Source organism: Cavia porcellus, unplaced genomic scaffold (genome assembly GCF_034190915.1).
Source record: "Cavia porcellus strain 051 isolate PalLab524CR breed Dunkin Hartley unplaced genomic scaffold, mCavPor4.1 scaffold_5, whole genome shotgun sequence".
NCBI lineage: Eukaryota > Metazoa > Chordata > Mammalia > Rodentia > Caviidae > Cavia > Cavia porcellus.
In genome coordinates, this window is record NW_026947488.1 from 50328380 (window position 1) to 50352240 (window position 23861).

A 23861-nucleotide genomic window follows, 5' to 3' on the forward strand; every position below is an offset into this window, starting at 1 on the left:
CTCCCTAGCAGTAGGGCCGGAACCAGGACTCGGGATTCCTTATCCTAATACCATCCACAGTTGGTTCACCGTACCCTGCTGCTAGGGAATAGAGTAGAGTGTTCATTAGCTCCACTGCTTTCAGAGAAAAGGTCAGAAAAGTGAGTGAGACAGGAAGGGGACACAGGGACCCTCTGGAGCAATCAGCAGCCCTGGAACCCTTTCTGGAGGCCAACGGAAATGACAGTGGAGACGCAGAAATGACAGACATCTTCATGGGGCCCTACTTGTCCTAAAGGTGATTATAGTTGGGACGAGTTATTAAGCTGATGTGGAATGGTAGTGTCAGCCGGTAACAAAGATACCTGGGTTCTAATTCCAAGTGCCACCTCCTTGTTTCACTGTAAGGCTCTCTGAGAATTCCTTCCCTGGTTCCCACAGTACTTACTGTCTGAATCACTGCCGGGCACATCACGTACCAGGCTGTGTTGCTCCACAGCCTCTACTACAGGGTTCCACCCCTGTCTCCTAAAAGCACTTTAAATGCTTTCAGTAGAGGGATAGAACCTTAAGCCTTCTGGTCTCCCCGCAGTTCCAGGGTGTAGGATCAGGTGTATACCAAAGGGAGTTCTCTTGTAAAAGATTGGGCATCTTGTTTGACCAGTCATCGCCTTTCACACAGACAGGCAGCTAAGGCTAGGCATGGCGGTGTCCCGCAATCAAAACTGGTCTAATGGGACTTCAGATGCAATAGCACAAGAAACAAGACAGGCAGGGAGAAAAAAGATACTTTCTTATGGGAAGTTGAAAAATAAAAGCCTGTCACAAGTTGTGATGTCATTAGAGAGAAGATAGTGTGTATACTAATCAAGAAAGAAAATCCTAAAATAAGCTTTCTTTCCCCCAGGAAACCTTATACTCATGTAACCAGAGGCGAATTCCTGGAACCTCATTCTCCCACAGAGGGCAGACACTTGTATTAGTTCAGTTGTTGGCATGAGATAGTTGCTTTTGTAATTGGCTTTTCCCATTATTTTGCATTTTTCATTTTGTTTTATCCCACTGGTACAGTAAACACATTTTAGAAACATTGGATCTTCTCATTCTGAGAATAACAAATAATAAAGGATATTTTATATAAACCACATCAAGTGTGAACATCTGGAAATAAGATTTTAGCTATAAGTTTATCTAGCCATATGTGTGCTGTTAGCAACTGTATGTGTATGTATCCTTTAACATGGATTAAAACAATAGGTTATTATTATTATTATTATTATTATTATTATTATGGTACCAGGAACTGAGCTCAGGACCTCATGCTTGCTAGGCAGCTGCTATGCCTCTAAGCTATATCTGCAGCCCCAACAATAGATTATTGAAATGTGCATGGCGCTTCATGCAGAAACACACATACATATCTATGTATACACATACCTATAGACCATCTTTTTCAATTGCCAACTGGTAACAAGTTAGCATATGGTATAAATAGAACAATGGAGTTATATGTGTATAATTTTATATAACCTATTTCTAGTTGGCTTGTATTATACATTTCATAGGTGTGAGTGTATAGATAACATGTGCACATGTATTTATGGTTAGAAATTATATATCTAAATATGTACAAACTTTCTTATTTTCATCTAGAATCCAGAAAAACCCTGTAATTTCTCATCCTATCAATTACAGCATGTAATAAGTATATAAACATTAAGAAAAATGTTTTTCTTACTCTCTTTAAGGAAACCCTTCTATCATATGGGATGCCTGAAGTGAATTCATATTCCTCATTGGAGAAAGTTGAATCGATAGCTTCGACTTTTACCTTTTAAAGCAGTATCAGGGCTCAGGGACCCTGTGAACTCAGTGTGATTTCATGGAGCCCATGACTACATGTTTCACTGGAGTCAGGCCCTTCACCTGAGGGCCGTAAGACAGAATCAGCCTCCAGTTCTGCAGAGGGCAGAAAAGAAGGGTTCTGGGTCCCTGCAGGTGTAGAGTCGGCTTTGGCAGCACCTCCGTCCTGAAGCGAGGACTGGCATATTGCTTCTTGTGACCCATGGTGCTCACTCCCAGGGGAAGGAGAAGGCAAGAAAGTGGAGGGAAAGGGTCAGGCACTCACCACACGCTATCGCTGCCCTTGTCCAGAGGGTTTCCCATGGGGTCGTAGTACACGTCCACGCTGAGGTTTCGGTCCGTGTCGTGAGCAGAGTTGAAGTTGGTGATCACCCGGGAGGGAATTCCGAGGCACCGCAGTACTGCAAGTCAAGGTAGTGTGAGGGCCTGGGCGATGGTGGAGGGGGCACCATGGCGTACCCCATCGCCGTGCACTGACCCAGCCAAGGCACGTCACACCCAAGGTACCTGTGTTGAGTGTCCCAGCAAAGACCCAGCACTGGCCAAATCGGACTGGCCTGAAGCCTGATTTTTTCCACTCCTTCAGGATCTCCACACTGCCATTCCAGGTCCTCGGGTCCATGCCACCCGTGTAACTGCCACTCCAGTTCCCAGCGATCACACCGTTGTCGTCATTGCTATTGATCTGGGAGACCCCCGCCCCAACCCCTGAATTAGCACCATACTTTTCCAGTGAGATGGGCAGATCAGGGAGGAAGCCAGGGACTTTGGAGTAGATTTTTCAGTCTTTCTAGGTAATTCAGGGATGACAACTGCAATAAATTCCTTAGGGGTACTGAGTGATTTATAAGTTTAGAGGGGCTGCGCCTAACAAGCTAGGTGCCATTGGCTTTGACCCATTTATCAATCCTGTGCTGCAGGCTGATATGGCATCTAGAGATTCCACAGGTTTTCAGTGGCATGTCAGGGTCAGACATCAAATGGCAGAGGACTTCTTAAAAAAAAAAACAAACACAACTCAGGGGTTATCACAGATGTCTGCCTGCTTCTGGGTCTGTGATTTGAAGATCTTTCTTGTGCATTGCTGTTTAAAAAGACCACTTTAGAACTTTAGCAGCTGACTTCTTGGAAAGAATAAAAATGGAATATTTCCATTCACTCATTCATTCATCCATTTATTTGTGACATCATTTAACTTAGGTTACAGTTCTAGAATAAAGCACTGTAACACAATGTGAAAAGAGTACTGATTTAGGACTGTAGAGACCTGAGTTCTGCTACCTTTTAGAGATATTAACAGAAATATTTATGGGTGAAATGATGCCAGAAGATGCAAAGTCTGGGATTAAGCAAATGATCTGTGGCAGACAAAGTAAGAGATGAAATAAAACCAGCCTTGAAGCAGCCACTGCTGGGACTGATGATGAGGACATAGGAATTTACTGTATTTTGCTCTCTCTTTTTGTGTAGAATTAAACTTTTGCATCATAAAAATTTAAAAGAGAGGAAAGAAGAAAGCCAAGGTATAAGCATTTGTACTCAGTTTGGTGACTCTGGGCCTTTCAAAGCAGAGGGAGTGAGAAAGAAATGGGCTCAGGGGCAATGAAGTTTTCAGTCTACGAAATTCTGTCATTTATCCCAACTGCACAGTGAGAGGCAGAACCAGGTCTCCGAGGGCTGTGCTAGCCTGAGTCCCATCCCATTGGTTGGCTCTAGGTGGCGAGGCCTGTGAGAATGGGCAGTCTGGATAGGCTGGGCGCAGTCTACTGCAGCTGCTCTGTCTCCTGGGGAGCTGTGCACGCCTTCCAGGATACTTGGGCTGGAATCCCAGGAGCAGTTAATCAGCAAGATTATCTCGGGCAGGGAGCTGAACATTTCAAAACCGCCTGGGCCATAATTAGCTCCGGGCCCAGCCCAACAGGGAGGTCTGGAGAGAGCATCAGCGAGTTGCATAGGAGGAAACCGCTCCAAGATAAAGTGGTTTGGCCTCAGGTTGAGAATGAGTCAGCGGTACAGGAGCAGCAGCTTCACCTCTCTCTCCGGGGTAGAGGAGGCCACCTTCTCATGTGGCCTGAATGCCAGCTTTCCTGACCCCTGCCTCAATCTAATGCCTCCTCTTGAAACTTAGTTTCCAAGGTTTAGCCCAAATCCCCTTCTTTTGTCTCCTTTCCTGACTGCTCTGGTGCTCACTGATTTCAGGGGCCCCAAAAGTCTCTGGACCCACCCCATTCCTCTCCTGAAACGCTTGGCTCCAGACTCAAATTTCCCTCTGATGAACCTCAGGTATTTATCAGGCAGAAGAATGTGGTTGGGATTTTTAACAAGTAATGATCTTGTTAGCTTGGAAATTATCCATTTCACAACTGAAGAGATGCTTTAAACCAGTCCCCCAAATAAAATGAAGTTAAAGATATTTCTGGGTAATTATTTAGAGTTCCTAAGAGCTAAAAAGAAAGGACTTGCTTTGACTTTCAGCTTTTAACTTGTGACTTATGATAGGGTTGCTCTTTTGGTCACTTTTTGGTGGAGGCATTTTCTGCACACTGACTGTAGAGCCATAGTGTGTGTGTGTGTGTGTGTGTGTGTGTGTGTGTGTGTGTGTGTGCGCATGCGCACGTCCTGGGCACAACAGGCCTTCCATGTGGAAGTCCAGGTGAGCTAGTCAAAAATCACATTTGCTTTCTGAACTTCTTTCCTGCTCTGCACGGAAACAGGACAGCCTGCTGCCTTCTTATCCTGATGTTCCAGTGCTTTGTGTTGTGGAGGAGCTGGACTGCTGCAGGAGAGTTTAACACTTCAGGCTCTCTAGGTGACATGTCCTCCTCCCCTGGAAGCCCCATGATAACAAAGACCTTGCTTTGTATCCTTCTTCCATCCTGTCTGTCCCTAATGGTCACCTCAAGAGTGAGTTCCCTTCTCATCTGAGAAGGGCCTCACTGTACAGCAGAGACACCTTGGAGCCCATCAGATGTGGGTTCAGTTCTGCCTCTATCTGCTACCCGCTCGTGTCTTGGGAAAACCCTTGATCTTAGAGAATTCTTCTGTTCTGCATTGGCAAAATGGAAAGGTCACAGCCACCACCTGTATTTGGTGAGGTTCCCTTGAGATGACATTGTAGCCTGCATGGAGCTGACACAGAGATTGTGTTCAGCACATGGTAACAATTATCCTTTTCCTGTCACTCACCATGGCACTCAGCACCCGGCCAACGTATTTGGGGTCATTTCTGCGGGCCACGTCAGTAATAGGGTCACGTCGGAAATTCAGACTCTTATCCAAAATGGAGAGGCTGATGTTCAGAATGTCTTCTTCATACTGTTGGAAACGGAACCACATGTTATGATGAAAGAAATGACAAGTGTCAGCTAAAGGAAACAGGAGCCACGATGCTGGGAATCATAGGCTGTCAGATTGCTTCACTCTGTGGTCTCCAGAACTGAGAGCTCCTTTACAGTGGCGAAGAACAATGCCTAGCCTCTAGCCTACAAACTCATCCTGAATCTTCCCTGACCCTGTACCCGCTACTCAAAGTGAGCAAGAGAGCAGGGCACAGAGCTACCACAGGAGCAGAGCCCATCTGGCTTTGAATCTGTATCTGGATAATGAAAGGCCAGGCCAACATCATCTCAAAGTCTCTGTCTATCTCTGCTTGCGGTCTTGAGCATGTTAGACTACTGGGAAACAGGTACTAAAGGTAAATACATTACTAAGCAACATATCTGAAGCCATTTTCACAAAATGAGACATATGGTAGGTAACTGTTTCTCATACTGGCTCCTCCTGCCTCAAAGTGTTTGCATTTGGTTTTCCTTCTGCATGGAATCCTCCTCTGCAAGCTAGCTGGCAGACTCCCTTGCCTCCATCTGGTACTTGGTAAAAAGCTCCTTCTCAAGCCACATCAGCAGAAATGGCTTTCCTTCAGCTGACAGGTGCACTATATATCCTTACCTTTCTTTTCCTTTTCTTCCTTCTAATGAAATTGGTTATAAAACCTAACACAGAGAAGACACAGCAGATAAGCTCTGGTTGGCTATGGAATGGGGCCTGGGGTGGGTAGAGCATGTCCCTGCTTGTGCCTCCTCGACATCTCAAGTGTCCTACCCTTCATTCTAACACCTTTATTTTTATTCTGGGGGGAAAAAAAGGAAAAGCATCCTTGATGGTTTCTAAACTGAGCAAACCTGGAAATTCTCTGGATTCAGATCCAGATCAAGGTAATACAGGACAAAGATTTCATGGCTTTGAGAAGCCAAGTGCACACAGCAAGGGGATATCATCCCATTTTCTTCTACCAGAATGAATGATAGAAGCTATGCTATTGTCCTGAGGGTCTTTCCTGGGCCTTCTACTTATTTATGTATCAGGGCACCAGGAGTATTTCATTGCATCGACTGAGTTACAGGTCTGTCTCATCCACTGGATTGTGACCCCTCACCCCCGAAAGCAGGAGATCTTGTTCATTTACTATACCTTTCGTGTGTAGCTTGGGGTTTGGCACATAGTAAGAGGTCAGTAAATGTCTTCTGAATGAATGAATGAACGAATAGCAAATGGACAGCAAGCTGTGGAGCAAGCTGCTGAGTGTCTTGCATAATAAGGTTATTATTCTTAACCTCCTTCTGACCCTTTTACCTGTCCAAAGTTCCAGCCAACCATGCCAATTCGATTTATGCTGCCCACGAAGATGTTGCCAGAGTCTTCCTCAACGTATTCTTGTCTCTCCGCCTGGTTACTCATAAAGACATCATCCGCTGTTTGACACAAAGAGCAGATACCAGGGACTAGAATCCCACAGAAGACTAACCAGAGCAGTCCTCTCCCCACTCCCAGTGTGGGGCTGGAAAAAGCCCACCTTCAGCCCATCTCAGCCTCCACCAAGGATGAAGCCCTAGGCTTTAGTGCTCTTAACTCTCGTAGTGGGGACTATGGGTTGGGAAGAGAAGCTAGACTGTCCTGGGGGACTGGAAATGAGACCTCGGGGATAAGATGCTTGATCTTTCAGGCGAGAAGCTATTGAAGTACTGTAAATTTGTGCTGTAATCATTGTCCCTTATAATTAACCACGAGAGCAGTGCGTGAAAGCTCATGATATCCACTTGAACCACACAGGAAACAAGAGAATGTCCTTTTATGGGGAGGAATTTGAGGATCAGAGAGACAGAGTGACAGCTTAGATGCACACAGCTGGTTGGTGGCAGAGCTGACCTGTAGCTTCTCTGAGGTTTCCATGGTTTACGAACTTTCCTTTATCAAACCCGAGCCTGTACACAGAATTTCCCCATCTTCTTTTTGTACTCATTGCTTAGAAAAGGGCTGGGAGTGTAGGTGGTTAGAGACCTACCTTGTAGCCAAGGGTTAAAAAGCAGCACGAATGTCCCAAGTTTCACAGAGGAGACCCTGCCCTTGGAGGAGATCTGAAGGCTCATTGTGTACCATCCAATGGGCGCACTGGCAGGACTGGAAATGGCAACGGTTAGGGCATTGCCATTATTTTCCCTGACCTCTGCAGCCCAGCTGCCACCTGTGTTTCTTCCCCTGGAGACTGGAAATGTGGTCTTCGTCCTGGCTGACACAGAGGGGTTAGGACCTGCAGGAAGCCAAAGGGTGTGGGTCAGACCTCAGGGACAGATTAGGCTCCCCTACAGCTGCCAGGGGTCTCCAGGGCACCTCATCTGGTGAAGTATCCTGTTACAAACCACCAGCTAGCAGTAACCAGAAAGGTCACAACTCTCTTGATTTGAGGATAACAGCTGGGCTCAAGATGGGTCACATCCCTCTTGATTTGAAGATAACTCTTAGGCTCCACATGGGCAGCCACTTGAATCCGTGACAGAGCTGGGCTAGCCCCCAGAGCCTGGTGACCTAGTTGCCATCCCCCTCAGATAAAAAGAAAGCACCAAGACCTACACAGGTGGATGTGTGAGTGACAGGGTGAGGTGGGCAGGTACCTGTTTCAGTCGTGAGATTCAGACCTTCTTCAGAGTCAAGAGTGCGGTTAAAGTTCATTATCACATGAAACATCTGGCCTCTGCGCAAGACGATGTCCTTGGTGGAGAACTGGTCCGTGTGATGTTCACGCCGGTTTCCGGCCACCTGCCAGTTGACATTCTGGAGCTCTAAAGCTGTGAGACAGAAAGCAGAGCCTGAGGTCCTGGGAGGCAGGCAGAGGCAGAGGTGTGGACAATGAGTACAAGATACCAAAAAAGAAGGTACGGATGAGCCATGCAGGCTGAGCCTAACTTCTGGCAGGGATCACAGTAAGACCCAAAGACTTCTGATCCTATGTAGCAAGAACATCACAGTCTATTCCCATTTGGCCTTTCCAGATGCAAAGGCCTCGAGGAAAATGACTCAAAATAACAGAAATACCCTGAGTCTCTCCCCTTCAATCTCCCTCAGCCCCTCTTTCATGGAATCTTGCTATGTAATATAGGGTGTCCTTGAACTTGGGATCTTCCTGCCTCAGCTTTCTGAGTCACTGGAATTACAGTCTTGCACACCACAACTGGGTCAGTGGAGGCTCGCCACATGCTGCTCTCTCTGCTATCAGTGTCTTTCCCCTCCACATGGTGACCTTGAGGCCTCCTGGAATAGGCCACTCAAGGGAAGCTTCTCCCAGTCAGCGAGGACTATGGCACTAGAACACATGACCCTGTCTGCTTTGGGCATCTTTCATTGCTTTGTGGACAGAAGCTATAACAGAACTGGGGAAGAGGACATGTCAGATTCATGAGCTGGGCTTGCTTTTTGTCCCATCATAGAAGACCTTGAGGACATGTCCTGACACTCACCCTCTTCTTCCCATATAGAGGCAGCTAAACTGCCTAGGATTTATGAGCTACCATGACGCATGCGAAGTTTAGCTCATACAACTGTTGAGAAATCTTTTCCTTTGAGTTGTCTGAGATGTTACGTCACCCACTCCTCTGCAAACCAGACTGGTCTCTGTTTGCACCGTGAGGTCACGTGTACAATGGGTGTGACACACATGCAGGGTCAGACACCGTGCTATCTTGTGTGTCAATCTCTCCTTCAGAACTGTGCCTCCCCGAGCTTTGTTCTGCTGCCTAGCACTTGCTTGACTATATGAAGATAATCAGGTGCATAAATGGAGCAACACACGAACAAAGGAAGAAACAACAGATTACAGTCAAGTGTAAGTGAGATGGGTGCAGATTGGGTGAATTCACCTTGCCCAGATGAGAGACACAGGAGGAGAAAATCACTCCTTCCAAAAGGTGTAGAGGTCTAAAGTGGCTGCAATGAAATTCTGGGCCTTAAAAAGAAGATATACAAATGGGCAACAACTGTTCAAAAAAAGTATTGAAAAGACAAAAGGCAATAAATGGTGTTCAGGAGGCAGGGAGGAGGGAACATTTGCACATTGTTGGTGAGAATGTAATTAACTGCAGTCATTGTATAAAACAAGATAAAGTTCCTCAAAAGAATGAAACTCAGCTGGATATAGTGGGCTGCCCCAGCAGACTGGGAAGCCGAGTTTGGAGGGCTGCAAGTCCAGCATTAGCAATTTAGTGAGACTCTCAAAAAAGAAAACAGCTGGGGCCAAGGCTCAGTCTGAAGACCTTGTGTTCAATTCCCCACTATTGCAAAAAAGAAAAGGAAAAAGAAAACGAAAAAATTAAAACTAGAACTACCACATGGCCCAGCCACTCCACTGCTGGGTTTAAGTCTGACAGAAATGAGATTATTATGTCAAAAAGACATTTGCACTGCCTTGTTTATTGAAACACTATTTGCAATAGCCAAGAAATGGAAGCAAAGTGTACATTAGCTGACGAATAGATGAAGAAAATGGTGCTGCAGCTTTCACAATGCATATTACTCTGCCATAAAAAGAATGAAGTCCTGTTTCTTGTAACAACATAGAGGGAACTGGTAATCATTATGTGATCACCAGTGAAACAAGCCAGACACAGGAGACGGATACTGCATGATCTCACTCACACGAGGAAGATGAAAAAACTGATTTCTTCAAAGTTGGGAGCAGATTTGTGGCTATCAGAGGCTGGCGGTGGGGAGGAGGGACAGATAAGAAAGGCTGACCAATGGTATTAAATTATAGTTAAAAATAAAGTATAGCTAGGAGTAAGAATTTCTTTGAAACTGGTGTGGTGGCACACACCTACAGTCCCCACCCTCTGGGAGGCTAAGGTGGGAAGACTGCAAGTTTGAACCAAGTCTAGCAATTTTAGACCCTGTCTCAAAAAAATAAAAAAGAGGGCTAGAGAGGTAGTTCTGGGTGAAGGTTGTAGGTTCACTTCCCCAGTAACCACCCTCCAGGTCCCCAAGAAGCTTTTTGAATGTTTTCACCATGAAGAGTTGATAAATGATTGAGGGGCTAGATATATTTAACCTGATTTAAATATTGTACAATGCTTGCATGTATCAGAATATCATATGGTATCCTATAAATATTTATAATTTTTATGTTTTTATTTATCGACTAAACAATATATTTAAATTTAAAAAGGAAGGAAATTGTAGGCCATGAAAGAAAAACATTTTTTCTGGGTGCCAGGAGAGCAGCTGTGCTTTCAGGCAAGGGGAGGAGAGACTCTGACGGCCCAGCAGAGTGAGGTGTGTTCTTTGGCTAGGACAGAGGCCTGGCAGGAAGAGTGGAAGAGTACACGGGATGGAGCGGAGGGCCAGGGTGGAGCAGGAGGGGCTCCCCCTGCAGCGGCTGTGGAGACCAGGCAGGAGCGCTCTCTCTCTCTCTCTCTCTCTCTCTCTCTCTCTCTCTCTCTGGAGTGGTGGGCCACACATTGCTACTGGAAAGGAGGCTTAGGAGATTATCAGAGCACCAGCTCAGGGAACTACTGACACATTCATATCCTCATTCAATAAATATTTATTGAAAGAAAAAATCAGGACAGTTTTGCACAACTTCAGGAAAATGAAAACATTCATCAACTTGCAAAAATCGTTTGACTAAAAAAAAAACTGATTGCCAAGAAAAAGGACAAGAACAACAGAGGGAGGGAGAAAAGACCGGAGTTTCTGTACATGGATGTCCAGCGGAGCCACTTCACATCTGAGACCCTGTATGGCGCACACCGAGCTCCACTCACTGGTAGACAGCCAGGCTGCTGGGTGCTATGTATCTCTAAGGCAATGGTCCCAAGTTTTAAACCCATGCCTCCTACCTTCTGTGCATCCCAGCAGGTGAGATTTGGCAGAGACTAACTCTTGGTCTTGTTTTAGAACAAAGAAGGGCTCTGTGGAACATGATTTTCACTGCCTTTCCAAACCCAAAAGGATGCATGTCCTTCTCCAGGGGAGGCTGGCTTTTCTGGGACATGGTCTCTAACAGCAGAAAGCAACCCCTAGATGGCCTCTGCCCAGCACAGCAGTGGGGGGGGGGAAGCAGAGTAGGAGGGAGCCTGCATCTACAGCTGGCACCTATTTCCCCTTCAAAGGCTCCTTGCCCTTGGCTCTACCAAAGGTTGTGCATTCTCTGCTGTAGCTATGATGGGTAAGCAGAGCCCCCACCCATTCATTCCAGAGACCAATGTCTTGTCCTTTGGAAGAATGGCCAAGATACACCTGAGCTCCAGAGTGCCTAGGCTACAGAGACTCTGTCCCTCTAAGGGACAACCGCAGCAGGGAGACAGGTGCACTTTGCATGACCTGCTAGGTCAGATCTGGCGTGACTGTGGTGGTGATGATCAGAGCACTGGCTGATGTTTACTGGGCATCTGTGTGCAGTCACCATCCCAAAGGTTTACACGCCGATTAACCTGTGAGTGGGGCATGTGTAATCCTCTGTTTGAAGAGGAGGGAGCCAATCTATGGGACAACCTGAGTCCTTGTCAACTGCTCCTTAGGGGTGGACTGTAGCCATGCAGCCTGAGAATCTGGCCCAAGCCCACACACTCTGTCTCTGTGATCCAGACACCAGGCATGAGGAAAGGGACTCCTGAAGAGTGTGTTCTGAGATAGTCATGGCTTCTCTGAGCTGGAGGAGGAGGATAGGAGGATTCCCATTTGTCAATAGGCTGTAGTGTGTGCACTGCAGCTGATAGTATGGGGACTAGTCTGTGTATTTCATTGATGAAACCTTACAACTGGAAAATGAGGCTTAGACATACCGAAGACTTTATCTGAGGTCCTGTACCTAGGAGCTAGCAGAGCCAGGACTCTGAACCCAGGTGTGACACCATAAGTAACAGGGTTTGGGTCTCCACCTCAAAAGGCCTAGAACACAGCTCCTTTAACCCTTTGAGTCACGCAAATGATGAGTGTCTTTTTATGCTAATGAGATGAGTGATGGTTGCTAGGGCACTATGTAATAAAAGGGTTGGACCTTTCCACCCCGAGGGCCCTCAGCTTCAGGGAAGGGAGAGGGATTGGAGAGGAACAGCATCAATGAGCAGTGATTCGTTCAATCATGCCTATGTGACGATCCTCCATAAAGACCCCAAAGGGTGATTTCCATGTGGTGAAACAAAGGGCTGAGAGGATACGCCTTGCCCCACGCGTCTCTTGTATCTTGCTCTTCCTGAGTCGTATCCTCTTATAACCAAGTGGTGATCTAGTTAGCAAGCTGTTTTCCTGAGTTGTGAGGAGTTCTGGCAAATCTTCAAACCTGAGGCATTTTATAGCCAGACAGTCAGAAGTACAGGTAACCACATGGCTTTTTTTTTTTTTTTAATTGGGGATTTGGCCTAGGGCCTTCCAACTGAGTTATAGCCCCAGCCCTTGTGTTTAAAAAAAAAAAAAAAAAAATATATATATATATATATATATATATTTTTTTTTTTTTTTTTTTTGAGGCAGTGTCTTGTTAGGTCTGTAAGTTTCCTGGGCTGGGCTTGTGCTTGCAATCTTCCTGCCTTAGGCTCCTAGAGTGCTGGGATCCCAGGCAGGTGCCACCAACACTTGGTCACAACCTGCACTTTTGATTGACAAGTAAGTGAGGGGCATCTTGTGGGGCTGAGCCCTTAACCTGAGGGGTCTGTGTTAACTCCAGACCAAGTCAGAATTGAATGAAATGCAGGGTCCCTATAGTTGGTGCCCACTGTTAATTAGAGAACTGTTAGATATGGAGATGAAAAAAACAAGCAACAACAACAACAAAAGCCACCCTATTACTATTCCATACCTTTCATGGCTAGAAGTAGAGAGAGAAGATGGGAAGTTCTTACTGATCTTACCCTGGTTTACCTGTGCTGGGGTGAGGCACACTCATGACTCATCATCTACCCTCAGGGATTTGTCTCTCAACAAACGGGAAAGTGAGCACCTGGAGGATAAGAACTGCATTGCCTGGTGGCAACCTTCAGAGAATATGTAGAGGGGAGCTGGCTGCCTTGGTATTCCCAAGGTTGGGGGGTACAATTCGGGCACATGTGCAGAATGCCTCCTGGCAGTTTCTGAAAGCTTTTCCTCCCACTGGCTGCCTTCTTCAGTCCTTGTACCATCCCTTAGCCCAAGAACTGGCTCTGCAAACCCCAAATTAAGGATCTGGGATCCCGTGTATGGGTTACCTAAGGTCCTGCACTCCCTCCCACTTTGGCTACTCTGCCAGCAGTGCGGGAAGGGAAAGGAGGGAAGGTACCAGCCATCTAAGCTTCTTCTCAAGTTTGCAGTTCATGCAAATCCTGGCTCAGGGTTATTTTCTGTGCCACCCTGGGAGAATCCTTAACTTCCTTACTTTTCTTTCGAGATCAAAGGCAATTGCAAGTATAGCTTGTCTGTTATTAAGTCTCTAAAAATAATTGATCACTTTAAAAGTAGGGTGAGAATGTGGTGAACAGTTTGCTAGTGAATACAGACAGAAAGATAAACTATCAAAGGACGCAAATCCAGAACAGCAAAACAATACAGAAACAAAGAGGGCAGAAATGAGGGCACAGGCGGCGCCCATTGTTCCTGCAACCGACTCATCAACTTACACACTTTGAAACTGCCAGGAAAGGAGGGACTGGGGTGTAGCTCAGGGCATGGTACTTGTCTCGTGTGCATTGAGGGCCTGGGTTTGATCTCCAGCACGTTCCACCAAAACAACAAAACAAAACAAAACAAATCAAAAGCCCCCTTAAAACAAAAAAACCCAGACAGATTCATTCCTTTTTTTTTTTTTTTTGGAGACAGGTTCTCATTACGCAGTTCAGGCTGGCCTTGAGCTCACTTTGTATCCTGGGCTGGACTGAAACACCCTCCAAATACTGGGATTATAGGCCTGCATCACCACTCCTGGCTTCACTCCTAATCCTTATACCTGGCGCAAGGTCTGGAGGGCTGATTTGCCAGAGAGAGAACCATTCTGGACTCCTGTTCCAGGGCTCACCTCACAATTCTATGTCACCTCCTCGAGTTACTGCTTAACTCCAATGTCAGATCTGGGCAATGCCTCAGATTTTGTGTCTTTCCAAGGATGTCTGTCATGTTAGCAGCCCTACTGCGACGGACCCTGCTAAATCCTATCCCAGCCCTCACCGGCTCCTCTCTGGGAAGTAAAATCTCCCATACTAACAGCTTGTTTCCCAGGTTCCATTACAGCCCAGGGTCACGTCACTAAGGCCTCACCAGTGACTTGTAAGCAAAAATTCTGTGTATTAACTTACAGGGAATTTTTTTCTCTTTAAAAATTGTAGTAAAAGGCACATAATATAAAAATCACTGTTTCAAACTTTCTTTTTTCTTGGTGGCTCTCACGGAGATTGAACCCAGTAACTTTACACTGACTGAGCTATGTCCACAGCCCTTGCCCCCTTTTAATTTTTATATTGAGACAAGATCTTTTAAAATTGCTAAGTTGCCCAGGTTGGGCTCAAACTTTGGATTCTGTTATGCCAGCCTCCCAAAGTGCTAAAACTATAGGAACGTGCCTCCATGCCTGGCTCCTGTAGAGCCATTTTAAAGTACAAGCCAGTGACTTCTGGTTTATTTGCAGTGTTACGTAACCATCACTACTACCTGATTCCCACCCAGAACCATTCACTAGCAGCCACTCCCCACTCCCTCCTCTTTCCAGGTCCTGATAGCTGCTAATCGACTTTCTTAATCTATGGCTTTGCCTGTTTTGGACATTGCATTTTTTATGTACCATTTTTTTGAGTTTTTTAAACTTTTTTGGTATATTTTAGACCTGAGTAATGATATCACTCATCGTGGGGAATTGGCACTTGTACATGATATATTTTGCTTCTTTTCTTCTCATTCCTATCCCCTCCATTCAACCCCCTTCCCCTCCTTATTTACAAAAGCTTTGTTTCCACTTTCTCCTGTTCTCTACTTTTCTTGTCATTCCTTTCATGTCCTTCTCCCCTCTCCTTTGTTCCCTCTCTCATCTGAACATTTTCTTAGCATTTCCCAGTGTCTATTATACATTTTGGCCCTAATTTACACTTTTGGTTTCTCACACTAGAGAAACAATGCTGTGTTTTAAACATTCATTCCCGATTTATTTTACTTAAGAATATGGTCTAGGGGCCAGGGATATAGCTCAGGGGCACAAGTGCCTGTCTGGCAAGTGCAAGGTCCTGAGTTCGATTCCTGATACCAAAAAAAAAAAAATTTAAAGAATTTAGATAGAAATGTCTGAACCTTGTCCTCCTCTATGACAAAGCAGTAAAAAAGCTACGTCTTCTTTGTCCATTCATTGGTTAATGAGCATCTGAACTACTTCTCAGATTTATCTATTACAAACTTTGTGGGCATTTCATATAAATAGAGCCTCATCATGTGGTCTTTGGCTCTGGCTTCTTTCACTCAGCACAGTGGGTTTTTTAGACAGGATCTTGCTATGTAGTGGCCTTGAACCCACTTATGTAGCCCAGGCAGGCCTCATCTCGATCCTCCTGCCTCAGTTTCCCAAATGCTGAGTTTAAAGGCATGCCCCATCAAGCCCAACCTCAGCACAGTGTTTTGAAGGCTCATTGCTGCTGTCAGGTGTACCTGCCACTCGTTCCAGTATTAATTATATGAATGTAGCATAGTCCCTCATCAGCGGGTGGACATTTGGGTGGTTTATACCCGGTGACTCTTGGGAAGAGCACTGCTGACTTTCACAGGCAAGAACTGGTTTGAAGATCTGTTTTTGGTTTGAGAAAATTTTTCTTTAAAAGCAGTTGGCAATTGCCCTTGGACTGTTTTCTTCCCTCTTTCTACCCTGCAGTCTGGGGTAGGGATAAGACATGGAAAGGCACAAGTGGCCAGATCAGACAGTGCAGGACCGTGCTCTAGAAATGGGAGAGAGGGCTTCCGAACCGAGGCACAATCCTCACCCCAGCACTGCACAGTTCTCCCACCTGCCCAGAATTACCTCCAGTGGAAATCGACTGTAGTTTTCTTCTTTTGAAAGGACTGTGGCTTGGGAGCTCACAGTCAGGCGCATCCAAACAACTGCACGTGCCCATTAATGGGCCCCCTGCCCCTAGTCTGGTTCCCCTGTAGCAGGAGCCGTGAAAGTAGCACAGAGCAGACCATGAAAGGGGGTGCTGTAGTCTGAGGTGGCCCCTGCCTCCCGCCCTGGCTCTGTAATCCAATGGCCTGCAGCACACAGGGCTGTGGTTGGGCTGGGCTTGTGGCTGAAGGATCCCTGCTGTGAGAGTGTGGGTCAATGGGACAGGACTAATACTACAGGGGGTGGGTCTCTCCCACTGCCCGGACCCCCGCCAGTCCCTTTTCAGGACAAAGATGTATTTTTACCTTACAGATGTCTAGAGATAATTACAGTTGACTGAAATGCTAAATATCATCTACCTAAGTGGCTTTTTGGTGTTTGTTTTTTTAGTTGTGGGGACTGAATGCAGGACTTTTGCAATGAGTTATGTATGCAGTCCTTAAATTTTGTTTTGAAATTCTGAAACAAGGTCATCCTAAATTGCCCAGGCTGTGCTTGAATTTGCACACCTGGCTCACCATTTCAGAGTGCAGGCTTTACAAGCATGTACCTCCACCCGTGGCTTGAGCTCTCTGTGTGACAGAGACTACATTTTACACACTGTTCGTATACATATATGCTAACTAACACAAAATTTCATGAAACAATTCCAATTCAACTATGCAGAATATATTTTAACATTTTCTCTATTACTTCATTACACACACACACACACACACACACAGGTTACTTTAATACTAAGCTAACTTTACAGTCTTCTGATAGGAACAATTGGCAACTTGAAAAATAGTGACAGAACTCAATATTCCCATATCACATATTACAAAACTGAGATCAATCTGCTGAGGTGACAGAGTACTCTAGAAGCAGAGCATGCCCCAGATCCAGTCACAGTCAGGGAAGGATGGTGACTCACGCAGTGCCACACCCTACCCTTTCCCCGGGCACAGGCGCATCCTGGCCGCCCCATACAAGCTCTGGGGGTACACTTGAATCCCTGCTTGGCCCCAGCTTCCCACTCCTCTCCTTCCAGCCTGTGCCATTTCCTGTCAGCTTTCGCTCTTGTCCCAACACTTTCAAGCCTGTGTAGCAGAAGTGGCATAATTTCTTGGCCCTCAGCCAGTGGGAAACCTGGGGCTGTTGGCCAACAGGAAGGACCTGGGGACACTCCCTAAGATGAAGTGAAATAAACCCTGGACAGGTGACTTCCCTTGTCCCTAGAAAGGGGACAGTTAGACTGGAACCTCTTGTCACGTAGGGTTACTGTTGAGAACCCAGCTCTACTCCTCCCAGCCCTGGGGCCTCCAGGGTTGGATAGAACAGAGGCCATGGGGTAAAAAGTATAATGGCAAAAACAACATGAGGAGAGGAGGGTTTGAATTTTTTTGAGGTGCCTGCCATTGAGGCCCTCTTCCACGCCAGACACTACACTACGAGTATTTTACATGCATCATGTCCTTTTATGTTGTTGTTATACCCATTTTACAGATGAGGATTTAGAACTTTAATAAGGTGAAGCCAGTTGCCCAACATCACAAGCAGACAGGACCTGAATCCAAGTCCAGAGAAAAGATAACTTTGCTTGATTAGGATGATCCAGTTACTTCCCTGCAGCCATCAAATGGTTGTGGTGGCAGTGATTCACATGCAGTCCATGGAGGCTGCCAGAAAGGGCCGTCCCCTGCCCATCCAGTATGTTGCCGGGGTGAGAGGAGGGCGGCTGGGACTCCTCATCCTTTCCCTTCCGAAGAGAGTTTAGAATCTCTTAGTGGCTTGAAACCACAGCTGCTGGCACAACCGCTTGGAGAGTCTTGTCTGAGTCTGAGTCCAACCCAGATCAATTAAACCAGCATCTGGGTTAGGGGCTACCCTGGAATTTGTTTTTAAGTTCTCCTGGTGATTCTTACGTGCAGCCAGTACTGAGAATGAGTACCTCAGGCCTTGGTGTCCTCTTACAATTCAGCTGAGATGCACAGTGGCTCTGGGAGGGGCGAGGGAGGAGCCACTGTCCTCTCATGCTATCCACCCACGCAGGGGAAAATAGGGCTACAGGAGGGGACAGCAGCCTCCTTTAAAAATAGCTCTAGCCCTCACCAAAGACTGGTAGAGTGTTTTCCCTACCAAGTACAAGGTCCTGGGTTTGGTCCTTAGCATCAAAAGATTAACCCTCTTCCTGGCAAAGAAGAAAGAAATAAGGGGAAAAAAACACCCAGCCAAACAAGCAACAGAAAAACCCCAAACCTGGACTATGGTCCCCTTCCAAGTGACAGGGGAAGTCTCCTACTATCAGCACACACCCCAGCCTGGCATGTGGACCCTGGGGAGAAGGAGGACAAAATGGAGGAGGAGAATTAGGAGTGGGGGGGTGGCAAGAGGAGGAGAGAGAGGAGGGAGAGGAGGAGGAGAGGAGGAAGAGGGGAAAAGGAGGGGGAGGAGGGGAAGAAAGACGGGGAGAGGAGGAGCAGGATTGCCTGTGTGCAGAGCAGAGCCCTGCAGGCTGGAGGGAGCACAGGAAGTCATCTGAAGTAGACAAGAGAAAAAGAGCACGGGATCTAAGGATGCATGGAGGGGGCTGGTGAGGGCGATAGGGCACTTGTGCTAGAAAGGCTCCTAATGGGAATCATCCCAATTAGAAAGTCAACTCCTCTCATGAGGTTTATCTTATGAACCCAAGCAAGGGGGAGACAGGCTCATGACAGCTGTTCCTAAGTGATGCTAAGCAGAAACACAAATGTGAGGAGAGCAAGAAGATCCTGTAAGCGGTCCTGAGATAAGGAGGCAGGGGTGCAGGAGGAATTCCTCTCTGTTCCCATGGAAGAAAGAGCCACTGCTGTCCCAGCTCCAGAGAAAATATTTGGTGGCAGAGCCACAGGCCTGCAATGTGATGAGCCCTGTGGAGGCGGAGGAAATGAAGGCCAGAGAAGGTGAATCCAGGAAGCCAAGGCCAGTGCTATGCCTGACAAAGTGTTTGATAAGAATGCTCACAACCTCAGTGGGACTATTCGTGCCCAGAACAGAGTTCTGGGTCTTCACAGGGAGTGTCCTGAGGTTCGGGTTGGTGCCTGAGGACTGACTGAAGAGGCTCGGAGTGGGGATCTCTGCTTCCTCTCCAGGGGTCCCGGCATCTATGCTCACGGCTGTGCTCCTGTTCACTCTAGGCTCTGTGCCACTGCGCAAGACACAGCAGGACTTCCTCCCACACTGTCATCTAGTCCATAGCCGAGGCCACCTTCTTTCCTAATGGGCAGAATAGCTGGAGCCCTCTGTTTCAAACAAGGCTTTAAATTAGAGCTGGACACAGGGTCCTCCCAAAGCAGTACCCACATCATCCAGACTGTTGCCTGGGTCACATCTGCCAATGCAGCCACATTTAGTTTTCTGTTCCCCTGTCCAGAATATTTCCAATCCCACAAACTGTTAAGGACCAAGCCCAGCTCACCCTCCATGACAAAAGCCTTCCATATCCTGAGTTCCAGCCAGGGTTAATTCCCTGAATTTGTCATGTAGCTTGATGACAGTTCACCTTGCATGTTACTAATGACTGGTGTCACCAAGACTGAAAGCTCACTGAGAGCAGAAACTGCAACTCATCTGCTCCACGTTCCCCATGGTGCTGGGGCACATCGCTATTTCTTAGGACTACCATGGAGTGTGACACCCTGAGGGTCCAGGAGCCGAGACAGAAACTGACTGCATATATGGTGAATTTAAGGAACTAAATGCATTCACTTGCCTCTCCACTTACTTTTTAAAATTTGATTTTTCTCCCCACCAGCCATTGTCCTCATTCTGTTGTGACCTGAGGATACCTCTGGTCAGTATAGATGAGGTTCTAAGAGTTCAGTATCTATGAATGCCTGGGCCTCTTAAGTGTCAATGTTCTTGTGGCCCCACTGTAGGTTCTGCACAAATATCTGGGGATTGATCACATGCTGGGGCCCCAGTGACCTTGCATGGAGCAGAACCAGTCTTAGAAAGAGCCTCTACGTCCACCTCTTTAAATCCCTTCGTCTTAGAAGAGGCACAGTAGTGGCAGTAAACTCCATAGCAGTTGGTAACAAAAGCTCAAATAAGAAAGCATGCTCAGAATTGCTTTCTTGTATTCCAGACGTCTTATGAACTTGTGTGTGAGCTCAGGTTTGGCAACAAAATACAGTGGAAAAGTTCCACAGTAGCTGGGGCTTGACTGGGCTCTGCTACCAACTTGCTGTGTAATCCTGGCAAGGCTTTACCTGTTTCTGGTACTGTTTCCCCCTGAGGGGAGAGAAAAGGGCCAGATAACAGGCACCCCCATCTGCTTTTGATAAAGTCTGCAGTGCCCAGAGTACCAACTTCTTGCTGGTATCCTGTCCATTTACTGGAGGAAAAGAATCATTTTTGTAACCACCCTGTCATAGTAGTTTCAGCGATTTTTTAAGTAGTCAGCATTCCATCTTTTGCACCTGGCTCAGTCATATCTTTGGTAAACCTTTCTGTGGTCCAAAATCACCATTCATGGTATTTTACAGGTTTGACTCATGCCCTGTGGGGTTTGGCGTCGCTGCTGTCAATGTTCTAGTCTGAAAACCCATGACAGGCAATAATTAGCAGGCTACTTAGTAGGGGCGCTAATTAACAAAGGGCTCGAATCTTGGACAGTAACTGACAGTGCCCACAGAGCTAAAGAACCTGCCTTTCTTGTTCTTTCTCACTCTTCCCTCAAAGGGACAACGACAGGGATGGAGAGGCTCTTGTGGAGTGCCTGCCGCTCCTGCCACTAGGATTTGGCACATCACGCCACCTCCTATGCTTCCAAATGTGTAGTTTACGTGGGAACATTCCAGTGATGCCAAGGGTTTTTACAGCTCAGCTTACAGGCTCTTTTTCTTTTGCCCCTTACATCTCTGGGATGTGCTTTTCTTTGCTATAGCAGCTGGTAAAACCACACCAAGAAACACTTGGGGCAGATGCCCTCTGGTTTGACTTTACAGGGGCTGACCAATGTGTAAAAGAAGCTTCACTGAGGCAAGCTCATTCTCAGTCTAATGGGACATCACCTCTAACTGTGTTTGACACTCTACCAGCCACTCAAAACTACATTCCAAGCTTGTGCCACCTCTGGAATGTGCTAGGAAGACTCAGCTGCCACCCAAAGAGCCACTTTGCAATAGAACCCTGAAACACTGAAATCTAGACTTCCGAGCCAGCCGCCTTGGCCTCACAGACCGGCTGGGGACCACACTGGCTCCAGCAAGGGTCTGCTGGAGGGTGCGACACACTCACCACTCATGGTCCTGCTTCCTCTGCCTCTCCTGGGGCTTGTCTGGGAATGACAGAGCTGGTGTTTGAGGATGGTGTCAGGATTGTCTGACCATTTATAGAAGCCTCTCCTACACACACTAATTAGAATTCTAATGAGGTGGGTGAGGCACCAGGTCAATCCTGTAGTGCCTGTAAACGTTTCACTTACGACATGCTTGTCACCCAATGGGAGGTCATCGTGCTTGTGCAAGGCTAGCTTAGGAAAAGGTGGGGGGAGGTGGGATAAGAAAATGAGATACTTTGCTTTTATGGTTTTCTTTAAGTGAACAAGTTTCTGGATGATAGGGTTTAGGAAATGATGACATGCTTTTCTTGAAAGTGGCAAGTTCCCTCTGTATAAAGGAAGCATCCCTGCAGAACCCAGAGCAAAACAAGTGAAGTCTTTTCTCACAGTGCACATATATTTCTGTTTCCCACTTGCACTAGGGTAGTGAGGCACATTGTTTTTCAGGGTTGTGGTAAGCAAAAAAAACATTTAACTGGTGGCTTGGAATTTCTGTATCTGGGGCAGGGTGGGAGAGGGCTCATCCCTCAGCCGGGGCTTGAAAATCTTTTTCTCAACGGGGATGATTGTGCTTACTCTTCACACGCACAAAGCCGTGGGGTACTCTGAGGCAATGATGCACGGAGAGAGTGAATTTGGGAGCCCCACTGGCTGAACCAGGGGTCATCTGAAATTGGAAGGCAGTTTGAGTCCAGACAAGAGGAAAACCTCTCTTTTTCAGCCTTTGGTCCTCTGGTCCTCTGGCCCTGTCATGTGTTTTTTCTAAGCCTGCAGTGGAAGTCACTGATCTTCTCTGGTGGTTAAGAATGATGAGTATGACAGTGGCCTTCTAATGTTCCATATTTGTTTGTTTGCTTGCGTGGTTTTAAGGAGGTAGGCTTTACCAAAAATCTTATTATGGATGTTTACAAGTGGTACAGTTTGCTATGATAGACAAGAGAGTTAATATTAAGGAAAACAAGTAATTTTACAAAGATCTTGACACAGAAATGTCTCCAGGTTCCCTGGGTGTTGGAGTAGGGAGCGAGGATAGATGGGAAGGTTGTGCCTGTAGGGAGAAGCTGGGAATGTTAGATCTTGACAAGGCAAGACTGGGCAGGCTGCTGGCTTGGAAAAACTGGAAAAGGAGTCAATGTTCTTTTTTCTGTGCTCCGGGCTCTCATAGACTTTTGCACATTTATGAAACTCAATTATGATGTATCATGGGGCTGGGGATGTAGTTCAGTAATAGAGTGCTTGCTTAACATGCACAAGACCTTGGATTTAATCCCCAAATTCCTACCTCCATAAAAAAAGGGAGAGAAAGATTTAAGAGTGTTTAAGATACATATTACACTGTGCTGGTTTTTTTTTTTTTTTTTTTTTTTTTTTTGTTCAATGAATGCATTGCAGTCCTAGACTGAAAGATGCCATGTGGAAGTACAAGTGGCTTCTGTTATTAACCTTTTCCTCAGGACCTCACGGAGGAACCCAGGGCAGAAATGCACACACTTGAATAAGTGACTCAATCCATCCCTGTCAGCATAGGGATCATAGTTACATTCCTTCTGTGCTCACTGTGAGCAGGTGCGGGCTCCCTCTTCTCATGTTCTCCTCAACACCTGACACAGGTACTATTAACAGTACCGTGGTACAGGCGGATCTTATGTGTTAACCCGAGGTTACATAGCCACGACTTCCCTACCACAGATAAGTGATTCTGCAGCCTGTTTGCTTCACTTCTGAGGCTACTGCCTAGCGTAGGGGGAGCTCAATATCTCCCAAGCCTTGGTGGCTCTTGGGAATGTGTCTTGGCACTTCTCCCAGAAGAGAGAGGTGGGGAATGGCAAGAGCCCTGAATCCAGACAAGGAAGTTTGAAGGTGGCTTTGGCTCCTGTGACGGCATCAGCTGTGACTCTGGGCAGGGCCTGCAATGTTCAGGGTCATTGTGCTCATTATTACTGGTACTATTGTTGGCCTGGGAGCCAAGAGGAACCAGACCCTGGACATCACTTCAATGATCTGCCGAAGTAACTTGCCAAGGTGACAGTAGATGGCACTGCAATTGGAGAGAAGCCTGAGGTTGTGCTGACCTAGGTTACATAGATTATGGTTCTGCTAAGTTACCTCTCTTCTCGGAGCCTCTGTCTCCTTATCTGTAAAACCAAAGAGAAATTGCTATGAGCATTAAAGGAGTCAATGAATAAAACTTCTTAATTAGCACAGCATGGAACAGCACAGTGTAAGAAGTTAGTATTCACTATCATCCTTAAGGAACCCACAAACCCAAGTGCTACATATTTTGCAAGGGAGACCCACAAGTTTGGACACTGGTGTCTGACCACTGACTATGTGATCTTCCTTTGG

The 23861-nt window shown here is 46.5% G+C and overlaps 1 protein-coding gene across 2 annotated transcripts in view; it reads right to left on the reverse strand.

Moving 5' to 3' along the window:
• The window catches only part of Tgm3 (transglutaminase 3), a 44128-nt gene extending 20489 nt beyond the window's left edge, over positions 1-23639 (reverse strand). Inside the window, exons 1-7 of one of the 2 annotated variants that reach the window (XM_063248795.1) lie at positions 23622-23639; positions 7791-7964; positions 7184-7429; positions 6475-6593; positions 5029-5157; positions 2350-2527; positions 2108-2243 (exon numbers count right to left, since the gene is read on the reverse strand). In XM_063248795.1, the coding sequence (XP_063104865.1) occupies positions 2108-2243; positions 2350-2527; positions 5029-5157; positions 6475-6593; positions 7184-7429; positions 7791-7863 (881 nt within the window). In that variant the 5' untranslated portion in view covers positions 7864-7964; positions 23622-23639. Of the gene's footprint in view, positions 1-2107; positions 2244-2349; positions 2528-5028; positions 5158-6474; positions 6594-7183; positions 7430-7790; positions 7965-21472; positions 21576-23621 lie in introns of those variants that run through there. The other variant, XM_063248794.1, reaches the window with a different exon arrangement.
• Between the last annotated feature and the right edge of the window lie 222 nt (positions 23640-23861).